Raw genomic sequence first — 13,197 nt, forward strand, 5'->3', positions numbered from 1 at the left:
CTCTTCTGTACCCTCTTTAAAGCTTCCACATCCTCCTGTAATGTGGAAACTGGAATTGAATGCTACACTCTAACTTTGGCCTAACCAAAGTCTTAGAAAGCTGCAATGTGACATCCTGACTCTTGTACTCAATACTCTGACTGATAAAAGCAAACACGCCATACGCCTTCTTTACCATCTTGTCTACTTGTGTGGCCACTTTCAGGGTGCCATGGACTTGAACCCCAAGATCCCTCTGTACATCAATGTTGTTCAGGGTCCTGACATTAACTGTATACCTTTCCTTAACCTTTGATTTCCCAAAGTGCACCACCTCACACTTAACTGGATTAACTCTATCTGCCATTTCTCCACCTATAACTGCAACTGATCTATATCCCACTGTATCCTTTGACAACTTTCTACACTATCCACAACTCCACCAATTTTTGTATCATCTGCAGACTTACTAACCCACCCATCTACAGTTTCACCCGTCATTTATATATCTCAAAACTCTTTTCTCTGATGTTTCAGATCTGTTATCTTAACTGGTTTCTCTGAACTGAGGCACAACACATTCCCTCACCTTCAAAATGTCAGCTTGTCTTGCTGCTCCATTTATTTCTCCAACTTTGACAATTTATCTTCAATAGGGCTTACATTTTGCTGGACAACTTCAAGATTCCACTCCATTGTTTCCAGAATCCTCCTCTTGTCTGAGATCTCTGAGTAAACACTACTCTTTCTCAATACGAATCTGGTGCATTTTAGTGAACTTGGATGTGATGTGTATCAGGAGAAAGTGAGAACTGCAGATGCTGGAGATCAGAGCTGAAAATGTGTTGCTGGAAAAGCGCAGCAGGTCAGGCAGCATCCAAGGAGCAGGAGAGTCGACGTTTCGGGCATGAGCCCTTCTTCAGGATTCCTGAAGAAGGGCTCATGCTCGAAACGTCGATTCTCCTGCTCCTTGGATACTGCCTGACCTGTGATGTGTATCAGCAGACTGCCTGGCTGTTCCTACAGAAACCTGAAACAATTTTTTATTCTCATCTATGTTAAACACTATACCAAAGAGCAGTTGTTTAAGTCCTTTACTGTTTTCAACTTAGATAATTAAACATATCTTTGTTTGGAAGTTACTTCAACTATCAGCAGACTTAAGATGAAATAAATACATTGTAGACGCAAAAGTCTTTTACATGAGTCAGCAAGCCCTTTGGCTGCATTTTACAGGCACTGGCCAGATGGACAGTCAGTTAGAAGCTGAGATGCAGCCAGTAGAAACCCATCTGCCAACCGTCACGCATCCAGCTAAATTGATTGGCTAACAGTGGTATTTACAGCCATCAGTGGAAGGACATTTTATCCTTGGAAGCTGCAGGCCTGGCTTGGAACTCCATCCATCATTCCCTTCTAAGTCAGCCAGTAACAGGCATTGTCAGGACCACATAGGAGGTGACAGCTGTCCTGGAAAGGCAGGTCTTGAGGTTTTAGAGTTGGGGGGGCAGTTATCAGAGAGCCTAGGGATTTGAGTGGGGTCTGCAGTGGTGGTGGAGTTCTGGTTTTGGAAGTCAGGTGGGCACCAAAGAAAGGGCAGTGGCATTTAGCAGAGAAGATGGCCTCCAAAGAGGGGTAATGTGTGTGTTCACCTTTCCTTCCTGCCTTCTCCCACATAGGCCATTAAAAATAACCTGCCCATTTTTTCCCCGTTGTCTGTGCCAACTATGTGAAGCTATCACAAGTGCATGATTGCAGTCAATACCTTGTAAATGGGCCTCATTGATCTTTTTATTTATTTACATCTGGAGAAGCGGCTGCTAATTTTAGCAGCGACCCATCTAGCATTTTGTGGAGGTGAGTTGAGAGCACGTAGGTGGTCACTTGATTTACTGGACATATCCCCATGCGCCTACCCACTGATAACCCTGGAATGATCATGTGAATTCCAGTCTCCTCTACAACATGTGTAGCTGGTGTAGATCTTAATATTGTGTAATAGCACAAATTGGGCGATAGAAAGCTGGCACCAAGTTTGGATTTTATTAGGAAAGGATTTAAACGTTGCTGTGGAGACATTGTCATACAAAGTCAAGGTCTACCTCGATATCTTTGAAATTAAATTCTTGGAAATGATCCAAAATTTTAGATTTATTGGCATAAACTGAGATCCTCACCTCAAAACTACAAATGTACTATCTTCGGAACAGACTTTGAAGCATGATGGTTACCAGTTAACAATTATTTTTAATATAGCTTGGAACATGACTTTTGATGAGCAGTACAGTAAGCTTCAGTTTACATTCAAGACTTTGAACAAGGCTGACTTCAAGATGGCGTTGTGTAACAGGACTGCCCCCCATGAGTGTGACCCACTGAAGGAGCTGCAGGTTACTGCAAATACGGTGAGTTCATGTTGATTTTAAACCTCAGATTAGTCAATGGGACTAAAGATGTTATATACTTTCATATGCAACAACATATTTTCACCACAGACTTGAGAAGGTTTACAAATATACAGATACATTAAATATTTACAAAATACAATTATTCCCAATCCCACTAAAGTAAAGCTTAAATTTAATTGGAACTCTGAACATAAGCTGTTTTGCATTATACAACTAAGTTAGTTATTTAATTATTCTGGCTGTCAATCAACATTCTAAGCTGATCTTGCTAGGCATTTCAAAATAAATATCCTTTGAAAGAGAAATCAGGTTGTACTTGACCTTCCATTGATGTTATTTGGATAATGTTTCTGCGGTAGTTGTTTTTAGGAAGATTTGCAATAACTTCGGATTTGTTCGTTGATTCATATATCCGTTCCTGTCTCAAAGCAATAACTCGTTAAAATGTTTCCTGTTACAGGTTGGTGCCTACACTCGAGTTTTTAACCTGTCACAGGAAGAATATGACAGCAATTTTTGTATACAGGTATGAGAGCTTTTAACTTCGCAAAGATTTCTCTTCTTAAATTTTGACTTCCTGTCCTGAAGTTGGAGATTTGGATTGGCTTATTCAATACAAGGAGAAAGTGAGGTCTGCAGATGCTGGAGATCAGAGCTGAAAATGTGTTGCTGGAAAAGCGCAGCAGGTCAGGCAGCATCCAAGGAACATGAGATTCGACGTTTCGGGCATAAGCCCTTCTTCAGATTCCTGAAGAAGAGCTTATGCCCGAAACGTCGAATCTCCTGTTCCTTGGATGCTGCCTGACCTGCTGCGCTTTTCCAGCAACACATTTCCAGCTCTTATTCAATACAAGACCAACCAGGGTAGCCTATTTTCCCATGGGGTGGGGCGTGGAAGCATTGGAGCACATACATTTCATCAAAATATACCCTGCAGGGTTTGCTCAATAGCAATTGAAAGTAACAAAATCTAGTCACGTTCTCTTCTGCAGCTAGGGATGGTCAAGCTGTTTATAACACTTCACTAATTGCTAGAACTTCCAAATCAGTGCATGCAGGGTTACATTTCCTTGTCTTTAAAAAAATTAACACATATCTAAACTGATTTGTCCTGACAGGGATGGCGGACAGATGTAGAATATTCTGTTCGGATTCAGTTCTGTGACATCATGTGGAGTAAGTGACTTATTTATCTTTCTTTTTGAGAGGATTGCCGCTGAGCTGTCTAGTGTGTTTGCTTTTACATTTGTACTGAATACTCGGTTTCAAATAATTTGTTACAACATGCAGTTCACACTGATGAATTGTTGGAGGCACAATCTTTCTGATGTGCCATTGCACTCAGGTTCCTTCTCATAGACTCTCTGTTTTTACAGCACAGAAATAGGCTCTTCAGCCCATCATGCCTGTGTTGGTCAAAACAACCACCTAACTGTTCTAATTCCATTTTCCAACACTTGGTCTATGGACTTGTATGCCTTGGCATCACAAGTGCATACCTAAATACTACTCCACCAACCTAACAGACAGTGAGTTTTAGATTCCCACCATCCCTGGGTGAAAAGATTTTCCCTTCCATCTTCTCTAAGTCGTCTGCCTCTTTTCCGAGATTTATGCCCTTGGTTATTTGATCCTTCCCTCAAAAGGAAACGTTTCTTCCCCTCTACCGTATCTATGTCCTTCATAATTTGATGCACCTACATTTTCTTTGCTCAAAGGAAAGCAACCCCAATCAGTCATTGTCTTAACTGAATCTCTCCAGCACAGGCAACTCTCCTCTCCTCCCTCTCCAGTGCTATCACATCCCTCCTATAATGTGGACTACAGAACTGCACAGAATATTCTAGCTGTGGCCGAACCAGCATTTTAAAAAAAGTAAAGTTGCCATGGTCTTACCAGCGATAGGGCTACTCTCTCATTAGAGAGAGAGAGAGAGACAACTGGTGGTTTAACCGGAGGTCATCATGCTTCAGGTGAGGGGAGAGGTTGAGAAGGAGAATTGAAACCATACTTTGGCATTATTCTACATTACAGATCAGCTCTCCAGCCAACTGAGTTAAAATGACCCCTTATACATTCCCAGCATGACCTCTCTTCTGTTCAACTCAATGCCTCAACTAATGCTTCATTAACCACATTATCTACTTGCTTTGATACTTTAAGGGATTGGTATACATGCGCACCAAAGTCCTCTGATCCTCGATGCTTCCCAGAGTTCTTTATGTATTCTCTTGCTTTGTTTGTCCTACCCGAGTGCATCACTTCAAATCTATCCAGACTGAATTCCATTTCAGCCTGTCAGACCAGCCATATGTCCTCTTTATAGTCTAAGGCTATCCTCCTCCCTATGTACCACCACACCAAACTTTGTATCATCTGCAAACTTACTGATCAACCCTCGTACATTCAAGTCTAAAACATTTATATAACCACAAAAAACAAGGACCCCAACACTGAGACCCTACTGGATGCAAACATTCAGTTTAAAAAAAAACCCTCAATCATTACTCTCTGTTTCCTGCCTCGTAGCCAATTGTGGATCCAACTTGCCAAATTTCCGTGGATCCTATGGGCTCTTATCTTTGCTATCAGTCTCCCATGCGGGACCTTATCAAAAGCTTTGCTGATGTCAAAGTAGACTATATTAGAATCTACAAATGTGGTCATCCTTTGAAAAAAAATCAATCAAATTGGTTAGGCATGACCTCTCCTGAACAAAACTGTGCTAACTATTCTTCATTAATCCCTACCTGTCCAAATGCAGATTAATTCTGTCTCTCACAATTGCTTCCAATAGTTTCCTTACCACCGAGGTCATATAGTTTCCTCATCTATCCCTTGGTTCCTTCCTGAGTAATGCTGCTATTTTGACTGTCCTCCAGTTCTCTAGCACCTGTGCTGTGGCCAAAGAGGAATTGAAAATCTTTGCAAGTGCTCTGCGATTTCCTCCCTTGCCTTACTCAAACAGAAACTGGGATCCATATCATTGAACCCTGGAAATGTATTTACTTTTAAGCCTGCTTGACCACTCAATCTCCTCTCTGTCTATCCTAATGATATCACAGACCTTCTCCCCAATTTCTAGGTCCTCTTACTAGTGAGCGCTGACCCAAAATATTCATTTTGAACCCTATCCATGTGCTCTGGCTCCATGCAAATATTACCACTGTGGTCATCAACCATCCATTCCTTCTGATTCCATTTTCCAGCATTTTCCTGTAGTCTTGTATGCTTTTGCATTTCAAGAGCTCACCTAAATAGTTCTTCAGTTCTTAGGCAGTGAGTTCCAGATATCCACAATTCTGGGTGAATTTTCTTCTCCTCAAATTCCTTCTAAACATCCTGTTCCTTGCCTTAAAACAGTGGCCTTTAGTTATTTTCCTGTCTGCTAGGGGAAAAATGGCTCCTTGTCTCTGCCCCTCAAAACTTTGTGTACCGTGATCAGATCCTTCCTCAGCCTTCTATGTTCAAAAGGAATCTGTCTTGAGTGGAGATTAAAATATATTGTGGGATGATTTGTGAAGGGAAGGGGAGGTCTTCCTGATGTCCTGGTCAATATTTATTCCTCAACTAACATCACAGCAAACAACATCATAAAGAAAAGGGAACATCTGGTTATTAGCACACAGCTCTGCGGGGAAGTTTGCTGGATGCTGATTGATTGTTGGAAATACTCTACCATAAGCTGCCAGTAGTTAGTTCCACGGTGCAGAGGAACCTCAATTATCTGAACAACATGAGTGAGGAGTATTTTGTTCGGATAATCGAATACTGGATAACATAGTTTGGCCAAGCATCGGGACTTTGCGATCTTGTCCGAATAATCTGAAATTCGGATAATCGCGGTTCCTCTGTGTATGAGAAATTTGAATATAAGTACATGGTTATAAATCTTCATATGGGAGAAACAAATTGTGAACTGATTTGTGCACAGCATTGGATCTAAAAAGATGTTAATCACATTGATAATTTTGCTACAAGAAGGAAATTGCAGGGAACATTGAAGGCTTCAGCCATTAACCGCACTGATATGAAGTCAGAGCTGAATGAAATGGGAAACCATTAACATTAGGTGGATGAGCTTCTGATGGAAGCATTGTCACAGAAATCTCCAAAGGATAGAAGAGCAAACAATAAAATCTTAAACTCTGTCTGTCCTCTAACTGTTACGTTAGCAAAATTATAAGTCTTTTAGTGCGACAGTAGGAGGGATAGTTGGGGAGAGTCTAGGAGAGGAGACTAGGCTCCATCCTTTCTTATTTCTCTTGGAATTACATGTTAGGGAATCGAGAGGAGTCTTTGGAAGTGCAGGTGACAGGAAATTTCAGTTATGAGTGGTGCGATTTCTTTTACATTTTACATAGTACTGTATAAATCAGTCATGCAATATCCATTTGTTTCCAGTTACAGAATTAAAAGCCACGGGTACTTCCTCAACGTATACCTGGCCAGTTGCAATCATTATGATTTTAGTGATTCTACTGACTGTGATCCTTGTTGCAGGATACATGGTCTGCAGAGGTGAGAAATAATAGTGAAACAGTATTCATTGTTTGAACTGTTGGCATTGACTGTTGCTTGGCCTTGAAAGAAGATGTGCATTTCACTTTAAAGCATTAATGTTTTTATGAATGTATGAATTGTAACTTTACACAGCTTATAGCAGCAATATACTATGATAATCATTAACAGTAAAAGCAGACACTTTTCACCATCTTTTTCTCTTGGGGGTCGAGTTTTTCTTGGCATTAAAATACTTTAACGCATGTTACTCTTTTATTGGAATACAGACTGGGTCGTGGAAACTACTCTGTCATTTTACTCAGTGTGGTTGTTTTAAAACTTAACTGCAATAGTTCCCTGACATTCCTTCCCTACCTTTTAATATTTATCCTCCTCTTGGATACCTGAGTAGATCTTGCATTTATGGACTTCTGCATCGCATTCCCCCCCCCCCACCTTTTGTGAGGAGGCTTTTATTGCTTTTTGTTTATTGGCCTATTTACCAGCCTAAGCTGATGGTGCTGATTTTTAACTCAGTCTGGCTGATGGAAAAGCAGCAGTCGAGAGGTCAAAAGTGGAGGAGTGTGACAAAGTGGGCACGTCAAAGAAAAATACCCTCCTCTCCTAGATCCACAAGACCCAAGTTGTGTTCAGGCAGGCTGGCAAAGTTACCACCTCCTATTGCAAGCTGCAGGAGGATACCCATCTGGAGAGTGTAGCTTGACTTATTGAGGCCTGAACCTCCAAGTGGACAGTGCCATTTGCTGACATGATTTAAGCAGCCTGATGGCGATCTCTGCAACCTTTCTGAAACCCTTTAATATTTCATGACTGAGCAGGAAAGCTCTTTCCTAGCTACATTGTGTTTTATTTTTAATCACTTGCCCATGCAGGGGTGGGATGAGTTGGCAGCACCCTTCTTGACTTGATGTCCAAGAACCTTGGGGAAATCCAGCCCTTCATTAGCAGTGAGAAGCCTAGGCTTTTATGGGGACATTTTATTCCAGGAGAACCTCAGATGGCAAAAATCTGTGCTCCTCCCACCAAGAACTGCCAACTAATCAGAGGCTAACAATTCTCTTTCACCATTAGTACCAACAGAGGTATGGCTCCTGCTAATAATTAATTTCGGTCTTTGCCAGGGACAGCGAGCAAAGTAAATGAGGGCAAGTTGGGGTTGGTGGAAGGGGCATCGACAAATGTTGTGGTGGGTGTAGAATGAGCAAGGAATTGGCTTTCAGTGGGCACCTGCCGTCCCTTCCTTGCACATTGTCTCTCAATCAAGCGGTATGTCTTTTACTGCTTGACACCTTGCCCTTTCCAGGAAGCTGCAAGTCAATGCATCATTTAGTTTCCCATTTATGAAGAGTCCAATGGTGGCAGAATAAAACCCAGAAGTGGGCATTAATGTTCCACTTAAGGACCTCAATTGGCAACTCAGTGGGAAGGCTGCCAAAGAGATTTAACCACACAAACTGAATCAGATGGAGAGGGAATGACAGCAGGATTTCCAACCCTGTATCCTCCCCATAATCATACAGCTTCTGCTTCTGAGTGTGCTTGAGGATAGTGATCCTTCACTGGAAAGGTTTTATAATAGCTTGTCAGATCTGCATGCATTTCATGCCCAGTCTCTGGAAAACAAATCCTTTCCAATGATAGTAGTAATAATGCTTTTATCAATATTATTTATGTTTGAATCCAATCGCATCCATGAATTTTTTCTTCAAAATAGGAAAATGTGTGGCAGGCAATCAACCTGATATTTTAAACCAGATCTTAATATCTAGACTTTGTAGTTAAAAGCCAGTGTCACTAAAACTCCAAGGCCTGCACAAAAGTAGCTTTACAGTAGATTTAGCAGTGCTAAGGCGTTATATGTGAACTATTCACTTTTTCTCACAATTGTTTCTTAAATAGAAAATTCAATGTGTACAATAGTAAAGATGTACTTTTCTTCTCTTTCTGTCGCTCAACATTTATATAGCTCTTCATCGTCCATACAGAAAAGTGGCTCAGCATTCAAGCCAGTCATCCAAAAGGTAGGAAAACTTCTCAGTTGTGGATAATAGCAGAAGCATTTAAAGCAAGACAATGCTTTGGACTCGTCAAAAGCGAGAGGTTTTTATACTGTACTGGTGACTTTGTTTCTAAGATTGATATTAATTAGATATTAATTAGAAATTGTACTTTTCAAAGTTTTTTTGATACTTAATTTTAAAATTTCTATTGGAACTAACCCAATAATATTTGGAAGTGTAACTTTCTAAACTGTACCTTGATCTTCTTTGGGGCTACTTGTTCCTCCATATCTGAAGATCCTTTCACTTTGAATCCCTTTTTAAGAGAATGTAGCCAACAATAATATAATACATTTTAATGAGCTGATATGGAGATGGGTGTTTAAATATTCAGCAATTCCAAGAACATGTTCTCCTTAGGAGGATAGGTTGTGGTTTCATATTTGAGAACTTAGTGAGCCCATTGACGACCTTGTTATTTTCTGAAAGTTTGTAACAGTTTGCATTAGAATTCCGACTAGGAAAAATGTTTCACTCTCCAACAACCTCAAGTTTCCACTCATTTTCCTTTGTATGCTGGTGGACAAAAAATACACCATAGAATAATAAAGTCAGATAATGCTTTAAATCTAATTTTATCAGAATCCTTTATTCGCTTAAATTTGATTAATATGATTGTACAATGAAAAAAAACTTAATGTCAATCTGCCACTTGTGGGAAGAAAACAGGATTTAACATTACTGAAAACATTTATTTTTAAAGACCCTTTTTTTAACCTCACTTATGGTAAAGTAGTGAATGCTAAAAAAAATCAAAACATCTTCTCATGCCCAAAAGATCCAGCTTTAATTTCAGAGATCTGTGTTCAAGTCTCATCTGCTCCAGAAGTATGTAATAACATCTCTGAACAGGTTGATTAGGAAAATAACTTGATTTTAACGCGTTATGGATATCCTGCAATTGAGGAAATTAGCATAAAATCCTAAAATAATTAATCAACCATAAATGTGAAAGCAACTTCGTGGTTGAGACCTGCTTTAGGCCAAAGGTTTTTAAAACCGATATTAAAAATCACACAAACCTGAAACATTCTTAAAATCCCATGATATTTTGCCCAGCTACAGTAATGTTGGTAAAAGTACATTTAAGGCTATTATCTGCATCTCTACATATTTTACAGAAGCGTTATTGATTATTTTTCAGAATGTCCGTGGACACACAAGAAGTCTCTCCCCTCTCAAGTTTTTAATCATATACATCGAGCTCAGCAAAGATTTTGCTAAATTTCTCTGTGAAATGAAGAGAACATTTACTCTGAGCTGCTTCTGTGAAAAGAAGGTTTAGAACATTGAGCAGATCTCCTACTATTTATTGCAGCATACGTTGCCTAAGATTGTGGGTGCAACACTTATTCTAGTTTTATCAGAAGCACACATAGAAAAGCTTCAATACTCATTTATGAAGAAGTGAAAAGACAATAAGCTTGAGAATAGATATTTTGTTGTTCTGCTTTTGATAATGGACCAACCTTTTGTTTTCAGGTCTAAGTATGTAAAGGTGCAGACAATCCAGATGTAGCTAGTTATTCAACTAGTATACTCTGAATTAAATGTATTATTGTGGTGCTTGCAGCTATAGAATACATCGAGTATTTTTCATCTTTTTGCCCTTAGATTAGTGATTCCTTATAGTTGATGGTAGCTGTAGAGTTAAGAAGTTTTTTAGCTATGACAAAGGGTCAGTTAGACTCGAAACATCAGCTCTTTTATCTCCTGACAGATGCTGCCAGACCTGCTGAGATTTTCCAGCATTTTCTCTTTTGGTTTAAGAAACCCTTTTTTTTCTTAGTTTATCCATGAATCTAGGTGTTAATGTGTGTCTAGATTCTTCAGGGATTGGCATATCTTTGCCTGATACAGAGAATTCGGAAGTTCTTTTATTTGCACAAAGCCAATTGCATATTTTCTCATTCTCTCTCTCTCTCTCTCTCTCTCTGTCTCTCTCTCTCTAAAGTATTAATGACATAAGTGGCGGTGTAAAATGTGTCTAAATGCTCAAGTATGGTTTAACTCATTCCAATTTGTACCAATTGTAAAGATTTGGAGTAGCAATTGTATACTTCTGTATAAGTATTTTGTAAATACCTTTGTGACTATCTATTCAGAAAGATATTTTTGGTGGCCAGTGTACAATGCTGAAATTAAAATATTTTAACTGTAACTTAATTCAGGACTGAAGTAATTGAGTTGAGAAATATTAAACACTTTATCCATCAACATTTGTCTCCACTAGATAGTTTGGAATATCTATCAAAAGCAACTTGTACAATTATGTGTTTGCTAATGTTTTGATATTGAAAATGTACTGTTTAGTATTATACTTTATCTAACATTGCTTTATTTTAGAAATTGCCTTTTTCAATGTTACAACATACATTCAAACCAGTATTAGTGACTCAACAGCGAGGAACTTAGTCCATTTTATAAGTGTATTTTGAAAGGTGTTTACTGAGATTGTTTGCTGGTAGAACTTAATTTTCTTGTCTGAAACCTCTGGTTCAGGAACAGTTTTGGAAAGGTTCTTGAGGTGAAACAATACAAGATTTATGAAATGGCAAAAACATTGAATATAATTGATTTTTCTTCGACACAAAATATTATGATGTTTAAGTGGAATTGGTTGCACTGAATATCCTGCTGTGCTCTTCATGGTTACTGAAATATTTGCTCAATATGTATATGTAAATTGGAAAAATGGTTGTATTACAGACTCATTAAAATGCATCTCACAATTTTGCTACATGTATGGAATACAACTGCATTGTAATTTTTTAAAATATAAATAAAAAAAGTCTTTTTTTTGTATTTCTGTTTTGCTATTTATTTGGTTGATCTCTTGTGTGGCTGCTGAATGTGGTTTTCTCTTTGTTCTGGAATATTGATTCCAACCTGGGAGTGATGGTGAGAACTTAAGTGTCGTAAAAAACACTCTGATCTGGATCTTACCAAAAATTGGCTGTGTCATTTTTGACAAATTGCATGTTGTTTTGTTTTTCTTTCCTTGTGAATATACTGCAGGGCCCTGCGGACTGAACCATGCATTAGAACCTTAACTGCAGCAAATCTATTGTCTATTTTACCTTGGGCTGTATTACACACGTACACACACGTACACACACACACACACACACACACACACATCTCACTTAAAGGGTTGCTCAATGGAACCATCATACTATGTCATTCTAAGGCATTTGGCCCTTAAAACACAGCAGGGATGTGAGAATTCCCAAGGGTATAAGCATTATGGCAGTGCCCAGGGTACTTGGTTTATACTTCTAAGATCTCATGCCAATCTTTGCAGATGACTTGCACATTGATGGAACAGGAGCTTTGTTTATTGATGAACTGGCTGTCTTATAGTCCTTCCAACACAATGTGTCTAGTCTCTTGAATCCTGCCTCTTACGGAAGCCAGTTGTGTTGGATAAGCCTAGTGTCCGGGCTGCAGCATCAATGTGATCTTGCATAAAGTGCTTTGGTAACAAACCTGAAACATCTGTAGGCTGAGGATTGAGAAATCCCATGCAGGTCCCGAGTAGAATCCTGGAAGAAGCCTTTTGTATAAACATTTTATGAGCACGTGGACACCAGGATAGGATGGTCACCCACTCCATCAGGTTGTGGGTCCTGCTCAAGGAGTTCTGTGAATGTATGCTGAGACATCCTCAGCCTGTGGTGACATTGGGCCTCACTTAACTGGAGGTGATGGTATTCTAGCCCTCATGTGCCTCCTGAGGGGCCCTTCAACTGTGACCCTTCTCATTGGAGGTTGCTGCTCTTCCTGGGCTTGCTGATGCATTTGTTCCTCCACAATCTGTCTGCACCTTCCCTTGCATCACATTGACAGCAATGATGGAAACTGCTACTGCAGCTCGGTTCTTTTATTCATAACTAATAATGAAGCTACATGGGGAACTTAAGAAACAGAAAAGGTTTTTCGTATTGTGAACAGTTGCATTTGCATTACTCTCAATTTAGCACAATGCTCTGTAGGTGGGACATGGAGAACTCTGACAAATAGGCTCATGGGATACTTTTATGTGGATTGTTGATGTAGGATTCTTTTCTGACAAACTCCGCACCTGTCATGTCACAAAGAGACACTGGGAGATTGTTAGTGCTGAGATCCTGTCCTCTTAGTCCCACATCACCTAAGAAAGGCATCAGTGCATAAAAGAGCATGTTGTTGAATACTTGCAGTTCAAAGTGATAGGGCATCAGTTC

At 39.5% G+C, this 13,197-nt stretch overlaps 1 protein-coding gene across 1 annotated transcript in view; it reads left to right on the forward strand.

The window, feature by feature from the left end:
* Positions 1 to 11,688, forward strand: part of LOC132826897 (putative interleukin-17 receptor E-like) — a 38,690-nt gene extending 27,002 nt beyond the window's left edge. The window contains exons 13-18 of the mRNA XM_060843174.1: positions 2,236 to 2,384; positions 2,848 to 2,913; positions 3,506 to 3,563; positions 6,792 to 6,908; positions 8,878 to 8,932; positions 10,116 to 11,688. Of these exons, the coding sequence (XP_060699157.1) occupies positions 2,236 to 2,384; positions 2,848 to 2,913; positions 3,506 to 3,563; positions 6,792 to 6,908; positions 8,878 to 8,932; positions 10,116 to 10,161 (491 nt within the window). The 3' untranslated portion in view covers positions 10,162 to 11,688. The remainder of the gene's footprint in view (positions 1 to 2,235; positions 2,385 to 2,847; positions 2,914 to 3,505; positions 3,564 to 6,791; positions 6,909 to 8,877; positions 8,933 to 10,115) is intronic.
* The last annotated feature ends 1,509 nt before the right edge of the window (positions 11,689 to 13,197 follow it).

Source organism: Hemiscyllium ocellatum, chromosome 23 (genome assembly GCF_020745735.1).
Source record: "Hemiscyllium ocellatum isolate sHemOce1 chromosome 23, sHemOce1.pat.X.cur, whole genome shotgun sequence".
NCBI classification, from domain to species: domain Eukaryota; kingdom Metazoa; phylum Chordata; class Chondrichthyes; order Orectolobiformes; family Hemiscylliidae; genus Hemiscyllium; species Hemiscyllium ocellatum.